The sequence below is a fragment of the Nelumbo lutea genome, chromosome 7 (assembly GCF_056320005.1).
Source record: "Nelumbo lutea isolate HS-2025 chromosome 7, American lotus-T2T, whole genome shotgun sequence".
Classification (NCBI taxonomy): Eukaryota; Viridiplantae; Streptophyta; class Magnoliopsida; order Proteales; family Nelumbonaceae; genus Nelumbo; species Nelumbo lutea.
The window spans coordinates 16,340,542-16,362,436 of record NC_142690.1 but is presented as its reverse complement, the minus strand read 5'-3'; the positions used below and the strand labels follow the sequence as shown (position 1 = coordinate 16,362,436).

Genomic DNA, 21,895 nt, shown 5'->3' with positions numbered 1-21,895 from the left:
CCTAGAGTCATGCCTCCAAGCATATGGTTCCCATGCCTTTTAAAGCACTGGAAAAAAGTTCAAATGATCAACCATTTTTTTCTATTTTTGGCCCTGTAGCCAAATATTGAGAGAGAAAAGCGACTGGAAGATAAATAGCAACATTACAAAAGAATTGCTATGTTTGGTGAAATATTAAAATCCTTCCCCGTCTTTCGGCCTATTGTTCATTAAAATTAAAATTATAAGATTCCAAAAACAAACATCAATAATAGCCCAATAAGAAAAAAATTATGTGATTAAGATTAAGAACTCTAACATATATTGGTAGAACAAATATAACGAAACTCCCATTCCATCCTTTTAAGAGCCACACCCTTTTTAAGTTTTAACACTACAAATTGCACAAAAAACTATAAACTAATACGAAATCAGAATATCCATGAGCCCAGAATAAATTTCTCAGAAAATCAAAGTTTTATCTTTAGAATAACAATTGGTTGCAGGTGAAAGACGAAAATACAGAAACTAGGTTTTATACAATCGCATTAGTCAATGAATTCTATCATGAAAGAAACAAATTGCAATGAAAGGCACAGGAATAAACTATAAATGCATCCATCTGAGGGTTCCTAAAAGAAGAAGAATAAAAGATTAAAACCCATGAAGTGTAAGAGGCAATCAAAGCTTTTGCAAGATTTACAAACCTTCTTACAGACTTCTATGGCGGAAATTATGGGAGTGGACAAGGGCCGATTCTTCACTTTGCTGCACCTTATCGGTGAGGGAAAGAGAGAAGGCAACCTTTGGGTTAATTACTTTGGCATATATGTCTCTTCAAACAGATCCAATAAAATTACTTAGGTGGCATTTGATAAATCTGAAATCTGAAAAATTAAAAAGATATTATTTGTGTCTGATATCTGAAATCTGAAAAGTTAAAAAGATATTATTTGTGTCTAAAATCCGAAAAGCAGCATAGATGATTTTCTACATTTTAGAGGCTCTGAATAGATACTGTTGTTTGTGTTGGATCAATTCTCCACATCTGAAATTGCTTGGTTTTACTATTTTACCCCTAGAACAGACTATTTGGTAATTTTGAATTCAATTAGCACTATTTCATACATTATCATCCAAAAAGTTGTTAACCAATAAATAATATTAAAATCATTAAAGTTTAAAAATATATAAAACAAAATAAACAATTAAAGATACACTATTAAAAATTCAAATAATATTGAAAATACAAATAAATTCCATGGAGCAATGAAAAAAATATTTAATAATTAGCAAAATAATATCTTAAAAGGTAATAAAATTATATAATAATTAATAAATAACAAAATAATATCTTAAAAAGTAATAAAATATTTAATAATCAATAAAAATTAAGGTACTTAATAATTATTAGAATAAAAATTATAATTATATTCACAATACTAATAAATTCAAACCTGCCTATTTATTACTTGTCACTGTTACAGAGATAGGCCATGGCAAATAAGCATGGAAACAGCACATTTGAACTCTACCTGAGTGAGATATCGCAATGGACTATTTTCGCCCAAGTCCCTTTTATTCACTGTAACAGCTGGAATGTGCATTACCGCATTTCCCATGAAGATGGATATGGTCCCTGCACATATACATCTCCATGAATGTATTGCTGATCATTCTTTAGGAGGTGGTTTTGCTCCCGAAGTGGGCAAAGCATTAGCTAAAGAAGGAATATATGTAGAGACCTGTCTGATCAATCCACCTTCTGTTTCACTAGTTAAGAATTTGAGAAGTATTGGAGAGAAGGCCGGGTCTGCACATAATTCTGCTGTTTTTTTTTTTTTTCAAATTCTGCTTGGCTATTCCTATTTTACAGTGGCTATTCTACCTCTGACTGGGCAATAGCCATATGCATCCAAGTAGAAATTTTTCCACAATCCACACCATCCCAATTTAACATTAATATATTCGTTTCACAAACTTACTACACCATCTCAGTTTAACAAAATCTGCCCTTGATATTTTAAATGAAAATTACATAAATACTATTACAAAGTGCCATAATTTTCCCAACCCTACAACTATTCCTATGGACTTACAAAAACCAGTCAACACCGAAAGGTCTTCCTTCAGCTATTGCATAAGCTTCAATAAAATCAAAACAATATTAGAACCTGAAAGGTCACATGCAAAAGAGAGAGAGATCCAAAAGATAGATTATTTTGAGCACTAAGACTGCATCTATTTATTATGTTCATAGGGCTGTGTACAATGTTATAGACAACATCCTATGAATCAAATTGGTTTTCCTTTGGTACATTTTTGGCAGTAATGGAATTAGAAAACACACAAAGGAACATATGAAAGAGACAAAAGCATAAACTTTCATGCTATGATTAGACTGACCAAAGAAAAAAAGTACTCTTGTGCCATCTTTAGTTCTACCATATTTGTCTGACTTCATTATGTTTTATTTTTGTTGCTGTGTTTTGCACAGTCAAACTTTAAAGATTACAACAAAATCATATGACGAGATATCTCCAACTGAAGGGAAGGTATTCTAATTGACAAAACAACTTCTACACAGTATTGTCCACATAAAAACTGATTATACTGACCAAAGAGAAAAGGTAACCTACAACATCAATTATGGAAAAGCTCTTACAGAGCTGTAACAAAAAAAAAAAAAAAAAAAAAAGAAAGGAAGAAAGAAAACTCATATGGAGACAAATTTTCCAGTTGCGGAGATCAGTACATTGCTCCACATTTTTTTTTTTGTTTGATCTGCAAAAACTGCATTTGTTTCCATTTAAATGGGCCAGAAAACAAAGTTTTCACTGTAAATTTTGCAAATTTTGCAGAAATATAACTGAAACATATTCAATTGAAAAAACTTTAGCATCTTCTAGGATGAAAAAGTGGGAATCTAGAGGAATAAAAAGAGAGTTTAAGGGTAGGAGCAAAGATACACTTCCCCTTTGCCCCTTATTCCTTTCTTTTGGGGTATTTTAACAGGGTTATTGGCTGGTTGGACTGCAACCCATTGATTCAGTCAATTTGAGTTCTATCCACAACTCTCTTTCTTCTCAGATACACTGATTTTACGACATGGATTACAGATATTACAATTTTCTTCATTTATTGCAGCTATGCCATAATCTTGCAACAAATAAAACCAGCGTCTGTGCAAATCATTGCATTCGTAGACCACTTGAATATATGTTGGGTTTTCAGGACAGGGGTTGTGAATAAATGTAACCAAATGAAGAGAAAGACGAACAACAGTGAAAACAAACCCAACAAAAAATAGAGAACTAAAAACGGTGAATAAGAAGAAGAAGAAGAAACCCTAGAAAAGGGGTTATGTAAACTCACCTTTGCCGCTGCTTCACCGGTGGTTAGGCGTTCGTCAGTCGGAATAAAAATTGAAAGCCTGGAAAATGGAAGAAAGGATAAGGAAGAATTAAATGGAAACCCTGTAAAATCAATCTAGGAAGAGTTAAAGCTCAGATTTTCGAAAATGAACAAGAAAAACAAGATGAAAGTGAGGATTTGATACCTTGAACATGCCTGGTGCAGCGGTTGGGTGGGTAGTACGGCAGGGTAAGGACTCGAATGAGATAACTTTGGGTTTAAAAAAAGGGCATACCCTGTCTTTTGGAAATTATTCATGGGCATTTTGGACTTTCGGGTAGGTCTAAAACATGTCTGAGAGCAGTAAGTGCTGGGCCACGGTAACCTCTGCTTCTGAAGTCTAACTCCGAAGACTGATGACTGTAGCAAAATATGGCGAATGAAGATGACGATGTTGTCTGCCTAGACGAGTCTTTCTTCATCAACGACAAGTAAGCATCTCTCTCTCTCCCCTGATTATTCCTGCGTATGTTTCTCTTTTAACGATCTTCGTTTCTGGTTCTTTTATTGCAGCTACCAGCTTACCACTTTCACATTTGGTTCCGAGGTTCTTCAGCTCTTTTGTCTTCAATCAGCTTCGAGTAAGTTGCACAATATGATAGAAGAAACAAAGCAGAAGCTTTATCGTATTCCATTTTTTTCTTCTATTTGATTCAGGGTACTTTTGCTGCTCTATTTGATTTTTAGTTTTTATGTACTTTCTGCTTGAGTATTGCTCGAAAAGTTAAAGTGAGTTTTTCATTGGATCTATTAGTCCCCTGGATAACTTCTTGTCTACTTGGTTCTCTCTTATTTTTTCTTTCTGTTTTAGTTTCCATATATTGCTTGGAATTTGAATCTATATGCTTATACCTTACACTGCCTTCAAATTGAACTTCTTTCCAATAATTGCATGAAAAGCTTCATTTCTCTTTTTATGACACATGGTTTTCCATTAATGCTGGCAGACCTTTCTTTCAGTTCTGGGTGGATGGCTCACCTTTCCCTTTCCATTCAAATGATGGCATCCAATATCTCTCGGTTAAGGGAACAAGTTTATCCTTTCATGTTTTAGCTTCAATTTAATACAGATAAGCGGATTAGTGGTTAGAATGTTTTCTTCTCCCCTGATCACAAGTGAACTACCATAACTAACGAATAAGTGGATTTCATTATTTGAAGATGCTTGGAATATTTCCATTTTCTTTTCCTTATATTTTTCTGGGTGGATTGGCTACCTTTTCCCTTCCATTCAGATGATGGCAGCCGATTCATCCTGGTTAAAGAGAACAAGTTCGTCCATTCATGTTTTAGCTTCGATTTCATTCAGTTAAGTGGGCGGAATATTTTCCTAACCCTCTTGATCATAAGCGGCCTGCAATATCTCAATAATAAGTCAAGGTCATTTTCAGAAGATGCTTGGAATATTTCCATTTTCTTTACGTGATTTCATTTCCTTTTTCTTTCTTTTGATCAGCAACTCAAAGAATTTTATTAAAACTTAAAAGAGAAGAGAATACAACAAGAAGTTGTTTGGAATAACACCCTTTACAACAAAGAGTCCCACCCACCCATTTAACATTGAGCCCAAAACAAATGATGTCTATATACGCCTTGCTTAGCCAATCCATCCGCCAACCCATTAGCAGACCTCCTAACCCATCTTACAAGAAATTGCATTTGTCTTGACAGCAACCCATTTCCTTTTTCTTTTCTTTCGAGATAATTCTCTTTTATGTTTTGAAACTTCATATTATATTATTAAACTCAACTAAACTTAACAATGCTTTGTCCCAACTATATTATACAGTTGAACTCAACTCAACATAATGATTTTATGACTTCGATCTTCTCTTCGATACATGCCTATATTATGATAATAATGTCTGAAATCACCTATATTCACAATTGTTATGTCTGAGAAAGATGTTAATTTGGCTAAGAACTATAAAATTCTACTCTTGAAATGCGGTTATTGCTCCATTAGTTGTTTTTAAATAAAAAATTGAAGAGACATCACCATCAGCACAGTAGTAGGTTCTTCTTAGAAACAGTTTATGGTAGATCATAATGGCTGCTCCCTGATCCTGGATGTCCCTTTTAAGAGGAAGATCTAGAGGTTAGATAATTACTTGGTTGAAGTGTGACCATGGGCATGGTTTGAGACTGAGGTAGCTAAAGAAAAAAAGAAAGGAAACTGTATTTGAGTAGTCAAGACAAGAACTAAAGCTATTCAAAACCTTTGTTAATTTGTGGTATAATCAAACAAAGTCCAAATCTAAAACTTGGTTATAAGAATCTATAAATACTTGAAATTTTAGTTGAGGGTTCCGATATAGTTGAAAAGCAGGGTCATCCAACCACTTTGCTAGATTAAGGCATGCCAATAAGTCACCATTATCATGGAATGACACCCTGGGATATAGCGCAAATGATTTTGCATGTATGATATCCTAAAATAGTGGTAAGCATACATGGGCTGGAGCAAAATGAATGGGATGCTGGAATTCGAGCTAGGGCCACAAGTGCGTCACCATGGAAAGCCATTCACGATCTGCTTCTAACTTTCTCTCCTCTCATCAAGTATGATTTGAACACGGGCAACTCCATAAAATTCCGGGAACAAATCTAGGTAGGGAATGCCCCTCTTAAGGACTTATTTCCTTCCTTGTATGTCCTTTCTGAATTTAAGAATGTGCTAGTTTCTTCTTTCATTACCCCTTCATCCTCATTTTCTGGGTTTGGGTGGAATCTGGGCTTGAGAAGGGCTATGAGAGATACAGACTTGAATAGTATTTCGAGCCTCCTTAGTATCCTTGGTTTTCTTGGACCCTACTAAGCTGGATTCTAGAATATGGACCCCCCATCCCCTTTGGCTCATTCTCTTGTGTCTCTTTCTTCAAAGTACTAAGTCAGTCCCCTAGCCTTGTTCCCCCTCCCTTCCTGGTCACTGAGGTTTCGTGCAGACCAATTCCCCCTAGAGTTGGTGGTTTTTGCTAGGAAGCTTTTCTAGAAAGAATCAATACTGGTGACTTGCTCCAAAAGAAGAGGCCCAAGACTTGTTTATCCCCTAACTGGTGTGTTCTTTGTAAAGCAGATGGTGAAACTGGTTTTCATCTATTGTTAACTTGCCAGTTTGGTAAGTCCATTTGGGTGTGGGCATTATCCCTCTTTGGGGGTAGATGGAATCCTCCAACAAGTTTGCAAAGCCTTTTTTCCCCTTCCTTCTTCAGGTGCCGAATGAAAAGGGGAAGAACCATGTGGAGATGCTTGAGGGCTGCTATATGTTGGGCTTTGTGGGAGGAAAGAAATTCCAGGATCTTCCTTGAAGTAGAGAGGGACAGTGAAGAACTGAGAGAAATAATCCATATAAGGGTAGTACAATGGCTGAAATCTTCAGAGCTGTTTATAGACTTCAAGTGGATGATTTGTTGAGGAAGTGGAGTGAGATTGCTAATTGCACCCAGCCCAAAACAGTAATGAGTGTGTCTTGGACCCCCCCTGTGGGTTTTTTAAAACTGAACTTTGATGGGAGTAGTCGGGGGAATCCTGGACAATCGAGGATTGGTGGTGTGTTTAGGGATGAGAATGGGCTTGTTTCATCCATGTTTCCAGGCCCAATTGGAGTGGGTGATTCTCTCAGGGCTGAGATTTTTGCAGTTCTGGGAGGAGTCCAAAGAGCCAAGGAAATGAATATAAGAAAACTCATCATTGAAGGGAACTCGGAGGTGGTGGTAGGGTGGCTGAACAAAGAAAATAGCAGTTTATGGATGTACAGTAATGAGAGGAGGAAATTTAGATGGCTGATTAAAGAGATGGAAATCAAGATCAGCTGGGTGAAAAGATCAGCTAACTCCTTTGTTGATGGGTTAGCTAAGCAAGGAGTCAAGAGGGAGTTAATGTTTTGGGCACAAGTGTAATTTTTTCCATTTTCTGCTCTTGGGAGCTCAAGCTCCAGCTGGAAGATAAGAAAGTTTATCTTCATCCTTGTAATATTTTTGTGATTAATTAATGAAATGTGGTTATTGATCAAAAAAAATATATCCTAACCTTTGGAGGTTCATGGCTCAAATATTTACTGATGTATATGCCTTGCAGAGTACATTTCCCATTCATCTTCCAACAATAGATATTCTTGTTGGACTCTACTTAGGACCGAAATCACATAGAACATGTAACCCCAAAAGCAGATAAAGCAGAACGATTGATAATGACAATTACTTTTATGTGCCAAGAAAAATTAAAAATTGATGCTTTTTGATACCCTCTTGATGAAAACTAGAGTAGATTTTATAATTATTATTTTTATGTGTGTTGTCACAAATGATACCCTATTCTATATTAAATACTGACTAGTCCTATGGCAGCTGATTATGATCTTACAGGGCAATTAGTATGGCCAGGCGCCATGCTCTTGAACAATTACCTTTCAAAAAATTCTGACATGCTCCAAGGATGTTCTGTCATTGAGTTAGGCTCAGGAGTTGGTAAGTGGTAGTTTATATGATAAGAAGCTTCCATTTTATAACGATTTACAGTGTTTTTAGAGCTCCAATGTCTTACATTCTATAAAGGTAAATACTATACAAGAATGCAATTTCTGACTATTAGCTTGTGATGCAAACATAGAAAATGGGAAAGAAACCATGGAAGAAGTAATCTAGTTTGTTTAAATTCTTTTACTATTGACAATTTTATAATTTTTGGGCAATAGGCATTTTGGTCAGTTTGAATTTTTTTTTTTAAATTAGTTACTAATTTAAGGGTGTCTTAGTAATAAGGTCAGTCATTTTATGTTTACTGTATAGTGTCAAGACTTACCTTGGTATCATTGTCAAAACGATCATCACTGAATTTCGTTCCATATATTTTCTCCCCCTACTCTACTCATCATCTCTTTCTCCTCTTGCATGTGCCACTCAGCTACAAGGTTATAATGGTTTAACATGTCTTGTTGGAGAAGTTTTAGAATTTTGAAAAGTTGAAGATGTAATCACTCACTTTTTTCAGCCTATTTTTCAGGGATCAAAGCTTGTCTTGTAAATCTGATGTGTTTTGAGAGACTTATGGTCATTTCAGTAACAGGGGTGCAACTCTATTATGAGAATAGACCTTTATATTTTGGGTCTTATTTTTTTGTTTAGTTTTAATAGGATTAATGATGGATATTCAGAATTAGATTATGACTTGGAGCCTAAGTTTGATTGACTCAAGTGGCTGTTCGATTATGATGGTTAGTCAATGAGAGGCAGTTCATGGCTTGGAGCCCCCCAGCTCAACACATCCTAAATCTCAACTTCGATGGAAGCTATATTGGTAATTCGGTTATGGCTGGGATAGGGGGAGTTTTCAGGAACTCAGAAGAAAGCGGTAGTGGCTTTATATTCAGGACCTTTGGAACATGGAGCAAAACAATTTGGCTTCCACAATCTAGAAGTGGAAGGGGATTCCCAGGTGGTTATTTGTTGGACAAGAGCAAATGCCCAAATCCCTTGGGCTTTTTTGAAACAAATAGGGACATAGTGCATTTAAAAAGGGAACTGAATGTCTCTTTCAAATGGGTAAGAAGAACAGAAAATGAAATGGAAGACACTCTAGCGAAACAAGGGGCATCAAGACAGCAGTTGTTCTATTTATCAAAAAAAAAAAAAAAAGACAGCAGTTCTGGGAACTTCTGTGAAATATTGTACTTATGGGATGGATCTTTTTTTTTTTTTTTTGATAAGTGAATAATGATTTTATTAATAAGAAAGTATGTGTACATTCACCCTAAGAGTAAGAACGAGATGTTACCTCCACTTAGAGGTGAGAGCATAAACAGAACTTAACAGAATACAATCATAGAGTGGCAGAAAGTAACTCAACCCTTGAGACCCCTTGTTTTGCCAAAGAATCTGCCATGGCATTTGCTGATCTACTGAATTGATAGGCGACTGACATATTCCTTGTGAGCCAATTAACTTTCTTAAGAAGATCCCTGTAGCCCCATAGAACTGTTTCTGGACTCGACAACAAACTGACTACCACCTTAGAATCTCCCTCAACCATCAGATTTTCCACTCCTAGTTGGTTTGCAGCATGTATTCCTTGCCCCACAGCCAGTATGTCAGCCCTTGTTGAATCTCCAACTCCCACTGGTCCCGATAATAGGGATAGGATTATTCTATCTACCACACACTCTGTAGGAGGTTTCCACTCTATCTGTAGCCTATTCCTTTTGGGGGCTGTGGAGGCCACCTCTACCCAACTTTCCTAGAGATCATCAAAAGAATAGCTTCTGAACATATCTGAAGTTTTTAGCCAATGAATTATTCTTGTCAAAATGCACTTCTTTGCTAAATCAATGCTTCCTTCTTTTCTTGGAATATTCTAAAATTCCTTTACTCCTAGATATTCCACAAAATGGCTGCTCTAATACACTTCCACATTAGTTTCCCTCTCTTAGTTGGCTGCCCAAAAGTAGATGAATCAAAAGGCAGGCTTACTTCAAAAGGCAAGGTCCACCTGCACCCAAACAACATAAAGACCCAATTCCAAATATTAGCAGCAAAGCACAAGATAACAGCAAGTGGTGATGATTCTCGTTATGCATTTTACACAAAATACACCAGTTTGGGGATATAAAAAAGAAATGTCTCTTCTTTTGCAAGTTATCCATGGTATTGATCTTACCATAAAAGGCTTCCCAAAGGAAATGGGTCTTGACCAGATTTTTTTGACAAGGAACTCCAAAGAGAGAGGGGCAGAACAGAGGGACTTGAGATAAGAAGCATAAGTTGTTGGTAAGGGATGACGAGGATTATTCCTTGTGGAATCCGAGTCAGAATCTTTCCTGTTTTTTAGTTATTTATTTTCTTATTTAGGCTGTGATTATTTTCCTTTTTTAGGCTGTGATTTAGTTTCCTTTTTTTCTTTAGGCTAAATTAGTGGGTTAGTTTCCTAGAATAGCTCCTAGATTGATTCTTATAAGTTGTATATATTTGTACAGATCTTCTCATTGAAATTAGAACAAAAATCTTCAAACATTTGTTTCTGCTTTCATGGTATCAGAGCCTGCGACGATGTCTGGAACGAGCCATTCTTCATCAACAGTGGACTTGACAGCAGTAGATTCAACCATGAATGCATTGAGATCCCTTGGAACCTCCTTCACCACCTCTGACATAAGCCATTCTCTGCAGATTACCCAACACAAATTAAATGGGTCCAATTTTCGTGAATGGTTTCAATCCGTTTTGTTAGTGATTCAAGGAAAAGGAAAAGCGGGTTACCTTACTGGTGAAATCCCTCCTCTAGCGAGCAGTGATGCGAGTTACAAGACATGGGAAGCTGAAAATTCCATTGTCATGGCATGGTTAATCAATTCCATGGAGCCACAAATAGGACGCATGTATCCGTTTTACAAGAATGCTCACAAAATATGGAAGGTTGTTCAGGAGATGTACTCAGATCTTGGAAACACGTCTCAATGTTTTGAAATTCGTTCTCTCCTGCGGAACATAAGGCAAGGATCAATGTCAGTAATAGAGTACTACAACAGGCTGATTGATCTATGGCAAGAAATGGATTTGTTTTATATAATTCCATGGAAGTGTATTGATGATGGAGTAATGTACAATCAAATCCTTGAGAAAGATCGAGTATTTGATTTTCTTCAAGGACTCAATAAAGACCTAGATGAAGTACGAGGTCGTATTCTTGGAATCAAACCCCTTCCTTCACTTCGTGAGGTGTTCTCCGAGGTTTGACGAGAAGAAAGCATGAGGAAAGTCATGCTGAACCCATCCTCACACGGAATCCTAGAGGAACAATCTAAAGGATTTGCACTTGCATCTACTCAGTCTCAACCTCATAAGAAAAAAGAAAACCACTAGTGGTGTGAACACTACAAAAAGCCGTATCACACAAAGGAGACTTGCTGGGACATTCATGGAAAACCTCCAGATTGGAAACCACGGAATCAGAGGAAAGGCAACCCTTCAGTTCATGTAGCTGAATCTGCTGAGACAAAGAAGCCTAACACAACAGCTTTCACATCGGAACAAATGGAGATTTTAAGGTCTCTTGTTCACCAGCAACAGATTTCTGAGGCATCAGGTTCTACACCTACAACAGCAATTGCACAACGAGGTAATATCTCATCATCTCTATTATCACGAAAAGATGATCTCAATGACTGGATTGTTGACACTAGTGCATCAGAGCATATGACAGGACATCATACAACTTTTTTGAATTATAAAAAGTGTGATGGTGAGATAAAAGTCTCAGTGGCAAATGGGAATACAATAATTGTGGCTGGAGTTGGAGATGTTTTTTACCAAGGATTTTATTTGAAATCTGTTCTTCATGTTTCGAGTTTAAGATATAATCTCCTTTCTGTTAGTAAGTTAACTAAGGATCAAAATTGTAAAGTAACATTTCTTTGTGATCGTTGTATTTTTCAGGATTCGTCTTCGGGCAAGATGATTGGCAATGCTGAAGAACGACATGGTCTCTACTATCTCACTAATTCTTCTCCAAGGCCAAAACCACATCTATCTCTTTCTGCGTCTAGTTCGTTGAATTCAGATGTAATTCTATGGCACAAACGCTTAGGGCATCCTAATTTTCAATATTTGAAACATCTGTATCCAAACTTATTTCTCAATAAAGATCCTCCTTTCCATTGTGAGTCGTGTATTCTTGCGAAACAGTCCAGAAAAAAATTATCCTATTCACAATTACAAACCTTCCAAACCGTTCCATCTTGTTCACAGTGATATTTGGGGAGCATCACGGGTTGTGGATTTAACAGGCAAGAGATGGTTCATCACCTTCATAGATGACCATACCCATGCTTGCTAGGTCTATCTCTTGAAGAACAAATCTGATGCCGGGTATGTGTTTCAACAGTTCCATAAAATGATAAAGAATGTGGTCCAATGCAACATTCACATACTCCGCACAGATAATGGAGGAGAGTACTTTGTACAGATTCTTGGAGATTACCTCATTCAAAATGGCATATTTCACCAAAGCTCATGTACATCTACCCCACAACAAAATGAGGTTGCAGAACAAAAAAATCGTCATTTGTTGGAGGTAGCTCGATCACTCATGTTTGCTAGTGCTGTTCCACATCATTTTTTGGGAGAATCTGTATTAGTTACTGCCTATTTAATCAATAGACTTCCATCAAAACCCCTCAAATTCCGTACACCAGTCAGTTGTCTCCAAAAAGAATTCCCTCATTCGTTTACTCAACTCTCTCCCACCAAAAATATTCGGGTGTTCTGTGTTTGTTCATAATACCAGTCCTACTCGGAGAAAACTTGATCCAAAGGCCATCAAATGTATCTTCATAGGATACTCTCCCACTAAAAAAGGATATAAATGTTACAATCTTGTTACAAAAAAATTATATGTATCCTATGATGTTACACTCCTGGAAGATCAATCCTTCTATTCCCAAGATTCTCTTCAGGGGGAGAACTTAATTGAAGATAATCATTGGAATCCTTCGATATCTCTTCCTGTGTCTTTGCCCCAATCTCCATCAGTGTCCACTTTACCATCCTCTAAGTCTCCACCATTACCCCTACCAGATACAACCATAGGTCTCGGTCAAGGGGGAGAATCAGTCCAATAACAAAGTGAACTAATTGTTTACTCAAGGAGGCCCCGTGTTACTCAGCAAAACCAATAATCAGAACCTATGGTGGATTCACCACAAGATTCACAAAGAGGTGTTGTTACAATTGATGATCTGGATGTTCCCATTGCTATAAGAAATGGGGTAAGATCTTGTACTCAACATCCAATTTTAAATCATTTGTCAAATTGTCGTTTATCTAACACTCACAGGGCATTTGTATCTCAACTTGATAATGTAACAATTCCTGCAAATATATATGATGCCTTGAGAGATTCAAAATGGAAGGATGCTGTTTTGGAAGAGATGAAGGCACTAAATGACAATAGTACATGGGAAGTTGTAAACATGCCTGAAGGGAAGAAGTTAGTGGGCTGTAAGTGGATTTTTATGGTGAAAGTAGGCTTGGAAGGGAAAATAGAGAGATACAAGGCACGTTTGGTTGCTCAAGGGTATACAAAGACATGTGGGCTTGACTACGAAAAAACTTTTGCACTAGTTGCAAAATTGAACTCTATACGGGTTCTCTTGTCTATGGCAGCCAACTTGGATTGGGAATTGCACCAAATGGATGTTTTAAATGCTTTCCTGAATGGAACTCTTGATGAAGAAGTCTACATGAAGCTGCCTCCTAGCTTCGAAGACAAAGAAAAACCAGGGTCTGTGTGTAAAATGAAGAAGTCTCTGTATGGGTTAAAACAATCTCCTAGGGATGGAAAAAAAATCAATATTGATTGTGTATGTTGATGATATGGTAATCATGGGTGATGACAATGATGAGATTACGAATCTCAAGGGCCCACTACAATCTGAGTTCAAAGTTGAGGATCTTGGAAAACTTCAGTATTTCCTTGGAATGGAAATTGCTAGAAGCAAAACTGGTATTTTCATTTCTCAAAGAAAATACATCCTAGATCTGTTGAAGGAAACCGGGAAGCTTGGTTGTCGTCCAGCTAGCACTCCACTGGTGAAGAATTGGAAGCATAAGATCTCTGAGAATGATCCTCCAGCTAACAAAGAGAGATATCAACGTCTTGTGAGAAAACTAATCTATCTATCACTTACTAGGCCCGATATTGCCTATAGTGTTAGCATAGTTAGTCAGTTTATGCATGCTCCAACCGAGAGACATCAGTGTGTTGTTGATCTTAGATATTTGAAAGGAACTCCTGGCAAGGGTATATTGTTCAAGAAAAGTGATAACCGGTTAGTTTAGGGATTTGTAGATGCTGATTGGGCTGGTTCGGTTGAGGACAGTAAGTCTACTACAGGATATTGTGCAAAGGTTTGGGGGAATGTTGTTACATGGCGAAGTAAGAAGCAAACTGTTGTGTCCAGAAGTAGTGCAGAAGCAGAATACAGGGCAATTGCACAAGGGATTTGTGAGTTAATATGGCTTGAACGACTACTGTCAGACTTAAATGTTCCACTTGATAGTCCAATGAAACTGTATAGTGACAGTAAGTCAGCAATAGCAATTGTACACAACCCTATTCAACATGATCGAATGAAGCATGTTCGCATTGACAGAAATTTCATCAAATTAGAAATCGAAAGTGGAAAAATTTGTCTATCATATGTGCCATCTGGATCATAGGAAGCAGACATCCTCACTAAACCATTACTTAGGGTCGGGTTTGAGACAAATGTATCCAAACTAGGAATGATTGATATACATTCACCAGCTTGAGGGGGAGTGTTGGAAAGGGATGACAAGGATTATTCCTTGTGGAATTTGAGTCAGAATCTTTCTTGTTTTTTAGTTATTTATTTTCTTATTTAGGCTATGATTATTTTCCTTTTTTAGGCTATGATTTAGTTTCCTTTTTTTCTTTAGGCTAAATTAGTGGGTTAGTTTCCTAGATTGATTCTTAGAAGTTGTATATATTTGTACAAATCTTCTCAATGAAATTAGAACAAAAAGCTTCATACATTTGTTTCTGTTTTCATAAGTAAAGGAGCCATTAGGAGTTAGGGTCCAAATTCTTCTATCGGGTTTAGAGAGGTCCAAGCAAACAGAGTCCAAAAGAAGCAAGACCTCAGAGACAGGCAAATTCCTCATCCCTTAAACCTCTACGAAACCCAAATTCCAATTCAAAGACAAGGGAAGAACTAGGGGAGAAAGAAATCTTGAAACAGGCTCCTTTTTAAAGAGGGAGAGAGTATAGGGAGGGGAAGTGATCTTTTAGAGGTTGAGAACCCACCCAAATATCTTCCCAAAAAAGAACAGAATTACCAGAGCAGACGCCATACCTTAAATACCCGAGGATAATAGGGAGGGTGCCTGAAATAGCCTACCAAGGCGTTGTGAGTGAAGCCCGTTGAGATCCCCCCCGCATCCCAACCAGTTTCAGAACAGCCATTAATGTTAGCCACCACCTCTGATTGTAATCTGAATGTAATCTTCAAAATTCATTAACAAGATTTCTTCCACTGATAAAAAAAAATGATGGTTATAATTTTTTATTTATTAAAAAAAATATAGGTTATATATGGGTTTGTCTCAAGGGCTGTTCAATTATGACTCAATTGGCTGAACTGAATGACTTTGCTTCATTTTTACTGGATAAAGTATTTAAATAACAAAATATCTAAGGTTATAGTACTCAACCCAACTTCAGCTTAAGCCATTAAAGAGCCCATGGCCTCCTTAATAATGTATTCACTAAAAGACAAAGCAATAAGTCATTCAGTTTAGCCACTTAATCTTAAAGTAATTAATAATTGTTTCTAGTCACTTTCCAAGTTGGAAATGAAGTCAGTAAAAGGAGATTGAAGCCCTAGTATTGAGTATACATGTCAATAAAGTCATTGCAATTGAAAATAGAAAACTTGATTTAATGAATACAAGTTTGGTTTAGTGTACTCTGATTGTAACCAGGAATCTCTCTATCTCTAACACAGACATGCTTATTTCTTATTTGAAGCAATCTGTCTCTTTGGTGTGTACTTAATGGCAAGAATTCTTGTCTTCTTTATCTCGTACGTATTCTTTGATATACAATAAACTGTCTACTTGCTTCTTCATCTCTATTCTTTTTTTTTTTTTATCAATTTCTTCATCTTTATTCTTCATCATTCATAACCTAAGTTACCTTCACCCTATTATGCATCCCACCACCAGAAAGTTGTAGGACTCCCTACCTATATGCTATCAGCTTGATAGGTATAAATAGTTTAAATAATTTGAACATCTTCTTTCAATCAGTGAAATTTAGTGGCAACTTCTAACTTATTTAAAAAGAAACAAAAAAGGAAAATACAAGATTCGATGTGAACATTGATAATGCATTTAAAATAGGAAAAATCCAGGATCTATTTTCACTTTTGTTATATGTACTACATGAGTGTCAAATCCATTTTGTTCAGTTATTGCAATAAAATGTGCAGTAGACATTGTTTGGACTTTAGGGTAGCAATGGAAAAAAACTGGATACAGCTGTATCACCTATATATACTTTTTTTATGCATAATCATACATGTTTATACAAATATGCTATCAGCTTGATAGGTATAAATAGTTTAAATAATTTGAACATCTTCTTTCAATCAGTGAAATTTAGTGGCAACTTCTAACTTATTTAAAAAGAAACAAAAAAGGAAAATACAAGATTCGATGTGAACATTGATAATGCATTTAAAATAGGAAAAATCCAGGATCTATTTTCACTTTTGTTATATGTACTACATGAGTGTCAAATCCATTTTGTTCAGTTATTGCAATAAAATGTGCAGTAGACATTGTTTGGACTTTAGGGTAGCAATGGAAAAAAACTGGATACAGCTGTATCACCTATATATACTTTTTTTATGCATAATCATACATGTTTATACAAATATGCTATCAGCTTGATAGGTATAAATAGTTTAAATAATTTGAACATCTTCTTTCAATCAGTGAAATTTAGTGGCAACTTCTAACTTATTTAAAAAGAAACAAAAAAGGAAAATACAAGATTCGATGTGAACATTGATAATGCATTTAAAATAGGAAAAATCCAGGATCTATTTTCACTTTTGTTATATGTACTACATGAGTGTCAAATCCATTTTGTTCAGTTATTGCAATAAAATGTGCAGTAGACATTGTTTGGACTTTAGGGTAGCAATGGAAAAAAACTGGATACAGCTGTATCACCTATATATACTTTTTTTATGCATAATCATACATGTTTATACAAATATGCTATCAGCTTGATAGGTATAAATAGTTTAAATAATTTGAACATCTTCTTTCAATCAGTGAAATTTAGTGGCAACTTCTAACTTATTTAAAAAGAAACAAAAAAGGAAAATACAAGATTCGATGTGAACATTGATAATGCATTTAAAATAGGAAAAATCCAGGATCTATTTTCACTTTTGTTATATGTACTACATGAGTGTCAAATCCATTTTGTTCAGTTATTGCAATAAAATGTGCAGTAGACATTGTTTGGACTTTAGGGTAGCAATGGAAAAAAACTGGATACAGCTGTATCACCTATATATACTTTTTTTATGCATAATCATACATGTTTATACAAATATGCTATCAGCTTGATAGGTATAAATAGTTTAAATAATTTGAACATCTTCTTTCAATCAGTGAAATTTAGTGGCAACTTCTAACTTATTTAAAAAGAAACAAAAAAGGAAAATACAAGATTCGATGTGAACATTGATAATGCATTTAAAATAGGAAAAATCCAGGATCTATTTTCACTTTTGTTATATGTACTACATGAGTGTCAAATCCATTTTGTTCAGTTATTGCAATAAAATGTGCAGTAGACATTGTTTGGACTTTAGGGTAGCAATGGAAAAAAACTGGATACAGCTGTATCACCTATATATACTTTTTTTATGCATAATCATACATGTTTATACAAATAAGCATGGTATTAATCTGTCTTATCAATCTTGGCAATGAGCAATGAATGGTCTCATGCTGATACTATCCTTGTTGGTTATCCTTTATGGGGCTTCGATTTATTTGTTTATCCTGATGTATAACTATTCTGAATTTCATTAATATGAACAATAGAGTAAAGAAATCATCAATAAGATATTAGAGTAAAGAGTCGTTATGTTTTCCTTAAAAGGTGGTTAACTTTAGGTAACCACCTTTTCTAGATTCATTACATTCCCCCCTCTCCCATCCCTCTGTGGGGCCTTGATTTATTTGCTGCTTCTTATCACTTGGTATCCAGGAATTACAGGAATATTCTGCAGTAGATTCTGTCGTGAGGTTGTGTTGACTGACCATAATGACGAAATTCTCAAGGCAAGGTTAAAGATTAAGAAACCTTTTAATTTAATATTGCGTGAGTTCATTTATTTACTTCTCTTACACTAAGTGTATATATATTGTTTGTCAACTTTCAGATACTGAATAAGAATATAGAGCTTAGTGTATCTTCTGGATCATGTAATTCTTGTTCTGGTAAGAGAACCAAACTTAAGGAAACCATGCATATGTTTGATCTTTGTGGAAAATAATAAGCTATACTTGATTAAACTAATAGTTCCTATTGGATTCTTTACTAGGATTAGTAGCTGAAAAGCTAGAGTGGGGAAATTCTGATCACATAAACCACATCATACAAAGACACTCAAGAGGGTTTGATCTGGTTCTTGGAGCTGACATCTATATCCTTATAATTATAGTCCATTGTACAAAGTTTCCGCATGTCTTTTTACTTCATTGCTTATTTATTGTCCTCCTGCTCCCCTCTCCAACACACCTTTTTTTGTTTCCCTTAACAATTTTGAATACATTGAGTCTGGCATGGGCAGTGATCAGGCCAAACTCAGTCCATACATAAGATGAAAGATTACTCAAACCCAGTCCTAGCATAAAATGGTCCAAAAATCAACTTGGTCTGTGCTTAGTTCAAATTCTAATTGTTGTTATGTGATGATTACTTTTTGAACTAGTTATTTGCTTCAAAGTGGCTTTTGTAGTTTGATTTTACCTATTTGTTTATCAGATCTTGAGTCTTTCTGAGGCCTTCCAACAGCATGCCAAATGCAAAGGGTGTAAAGAACAAAGACAAAAAGCACAAACAACAGTTCCACTCGTTACTCCTGAACAAGAAGTGGTCTAAATATGTTGTACTTGTAAAGTAAGGGCTCTCTTGGTGGGCACAGAAATTATCTGGGAAAAGAGAGAGAAATTAAAAAGAACCCATGAGAGAGGTATCAGTATTTTAGATCGATAGGGGGCCCCCTTTATAAAGAAAACTTAAAATCCTCTTTATTATGGTCCTTAAAAAAACATCTCCAATCTAATAAAAAGAGTGATAAGAACAACATATCTCTTACCAATAAAAAATAATAAAACCTATCTATTGAACATCTTTCTGGAATATTATTTATCAAAAAAAAAAAACCATCTTTCTGGAATATTTTCATTCTAGTCTCTTCTAAGTTGGGTGTGTGGGTTTGGGTTTCTTCATGGTTGAGTTTAAGAGGCCCAGTGGTGTAAACTGCTCGATTTATCCTGAAAAAGAGAGAAGGGCAGCCCAGTGCATGAGGCTCCCACCAATGCAGGGTCTGGGGAAGAACAGATGTATGCAGTCTTACCTCTGCTCATACAGAGAGGCTGTTTCCAAGATTTGAACCCTGGTCACCCAGGTTGCAATGGAGCAACCCAACCGTTGCTTCAAGGCCACCCTCATTGATCCTGAAAAATAAAGATTGGGCCCTAGAACAAACTCTGGCCTTGTCTGATGGCAATAGGGTTCCTAAACTTGAGCTGGATATTCTGTACATTCTGCATGAACCAGCCTATACCTTTTAATACATTTCTCCTTTTTTTGATAATATTTGGAAAAAGAACAAAAACCATTTATTCCTTAACAATTTCCAAGTTTTCAGCAATCTAGTGTTCCCCTGCTTTTTGATACGGTGGAAAAGCTCCTACGAATCAAAGGAGAAGGGCAATGCAAATTTATACTAGCCTACGTCTCTCGAGCTAAGAGGTAAGTAAATTTACACATTCCTGAATTGCAGTGAGTTCTTGTTATATAATAACTATAGAGATTTGATGCTCATCATGCTTTAACCCATTCTACTTCAGTGATATTTGTCTTTTCAATTTCACTCCTGTTGGGATTTTCTTTGTATATTCACCTTTATAATTTCTTAGCGTTTATAGCAATTGAACATCTAACTAGGACACTCTTCCAGATTTGGATCTCAATCCTTGTAAACTAAGCTCTCTTTTCCTCTTCTGGGCCTAGCTAATTAGGCAGCATGAGTTTGATAAATAAACACCATTTGTGGATTGGTTCTTAGCAGGTAAGCCATCCAAAATACGTCACAAATGGAATTTTTTTGTTATAAGGCATGCTTCATCAAGCTTATATGCTAGAACCTGATCCAAAAGATGGTTCTCAGGCACAATATAGCATTTACCTCTACACAAGATTTAAAGAGCCACTTGTTATGGGAACACCTGTCACATATTAATATAGGATATTTCTAAATCAGATTCCAAAACACTACAAACTTTCTAGAAACATTCATTGATGTTACTGGAAATTCCAAAAAGAAGCTTAAACCAACTTTTTAATTTCTTATACCATTATAAATTGTCATGTTATGTATTTGATGCTGAACTAGAGTTTGTGGGAGTTGTAATTAGCTGTGGGCTTGGCTGGGGGGCTGCTTCTTGCTCTCCCACCCTGGGAATCTGTTGTACTATGTTATTTTATTTTGTATAAAAATTAGTTTTTAAATATGAACATCCTTTCATGCTAGCATATTATTTATTATTTTGTAGATGTGTAAATATATAAAATATTGGAGCATGAAACCATGATTGGTTAAATAATGCATAACCTTAAGAATCTTTAGAAAGACCATTATTCGATGTTGCTCCCAGTTATTTGGGGTCTTGGGAGGGGTAGACTGGGTAGGGTCCTAACCTTTGCATTTTTTTTCACACAAAATGCCCAGCCTAGTCCCAAACCCGCATTCTCACACATACCAGCCCAAGATTTTTACCATTACACCAAATAATCACCCCTAATCTTTAGAAAGAAGACGATCACAAAATGGCATTCATTCTTCAGATAGCATGTATTGTTCCCATTAACCTAATTATGGTGGAACATAATAAAATCTATTATCTTCCTCCTAGAGTTGTACTTATGGTGAATGAGCATTATATTGACTTTCTGTGCAGCATGGACACAATGGTTATAAATGAAGCTGTTTGCCATGGGATGCAGATCAGTGAAGTCAATGGAACCAGATCTGTGGTTGGAAATCTTGAAGGGGTGATCTTTGAGATAACCCTTTTATAGAAGCATGAGATATATACTTCTCAGTCACATTCAGCGACAACTGAACCTTGTGCTACCATCCAGTGGCCCCAATTCCAGCTAATATCCCAAATCCTTGGCTTACACTGAACAGAAAATGCAACTTCAATCTCGTATATGAAATCTCAAGTTTAGGGTGACCAATGTTGCCAGTGTGCATTTTTCTAATTCCATATGGTCATTTTGTATCTTTTTTTTTTCTTTTTTCATTTTCTGTATAATTATGCATTTCTTAGATACTTTTAAAAAACTTGTTATAACGAATGAGGCTGCAGCCAAAATTCACAAGCCATTTCCATATCAGAGCTCTGAGATTCTAGTAGGGTTTGAGGCTTGGGTGCAGAAAATGCTGGAGGTTAGGTTTGTATCTGGTCCACCCCTTCCAAGAGCCCATATTGCTGAGACCAGGTTACATTTATGTACTCATCAGAAAAAAGTTACACTTACATGGAATTTGTTGATATTTGAAGGTTTAATTGCTCTTTGGGAAAATGATTTTGTTTTCTAGTGACGAGGCACTCTATCATGAATTTTTTGGGCAGAAGAAATCTCAAGGTTGACATTTCTTTCTTTTTCA

At 36.0% G+C, this 21,895-nt stretch overlaps 2 protein-coding genes across 21 annotated transcripts in view; one reads left to right on the top strand and one right to left on the bottom strand.

Annotated features, from left to right (window-relative positions):
- LOC148845332 (uncharacterized) overlaps positions 1–3,814 on the bottom strand; it is a 15,961-nt gene extending 12,147 nt beyond the window's left edge. The window contains exons 1-5 of one of the 20 annotated variants that reach the window (XM_088954542.1): positions 3,539–3,814; positions 3,355–3,412; positions 2,079–2,112; positions 1,515–1,618; positions 687–753 (exon numbers count right to left, since the gene is read on the bottom strand). In XM_088954542.1, the coding sequence (XP_088810668.1) occupies positions 691–753; positions 1,515–1,618; positions 2,079–2,112; positions 3,355–3,412; positions 3,539–3,657 (378 nt within the window). In that variant the 5' untranslated portion in view covers positions 3,658–3,814 and the 3' untranslated portion in view covers positions 687–690. Of the gene's footprint in view, positions 1–683; positions 867–1,514; positions 1,619–1,724; positions 2,125–3,354; positions 3,413–3,538 lie in introns of those variants that run through there. The other 19 variants (XM_088954526.1, XM_088954524.1, XM_088954534.1 and 16 more) reach the window with 19 other exon arrangements.
- LOC148845331 (Putative methyltransferase family protein) lies at positions 3,706–21,895 on the top strand. Its single transcript, XM_088955867.1, has 8 exons — positions 3,706–3,824; positions 3,907–3,974; positions 7,740–7,859; positions 18,199–18,272; positions 18,374–18,431; positions 18,536–18,637; positions 19,860–19,971; positions 21,180–21,895. Exons 1-8 carry the CDS (start codon positions 3,766–3,768, stop codon positions 21,298–21,300), a joined length of 714 nt encoding a protein of 237 aa, XP_088811993.1. The 5' UTR covers positions 3,706–3,765; the 3' UTR covers positions 21,301–21,895.

Excerpts from the sequence above, each read along its gene's own strand:
- LOC148845331 (XM_088955867.1), top strand. The coding sequence starts at position 3,766 with ATGGCGAATGAAGATGACGATGTTGTCTGCCTAGACGAGTCTTTCTTC. Across the intron at positions 18,273-18,373 it reads ATAATGACGAAATTCTCAAG|ATACTGAATAAGAATATAGA; the intron begins GCAAGGTTAAAG and ends GTCAACTTTCAG. Across the intron at positions 18,638-19,859 it reads GGTTCTTGGAGCTGACATCT|GTTTTCAGCAATCTAGTGTT; the intron begins ATATCCTTATAA and ends AACAATTTCCAA.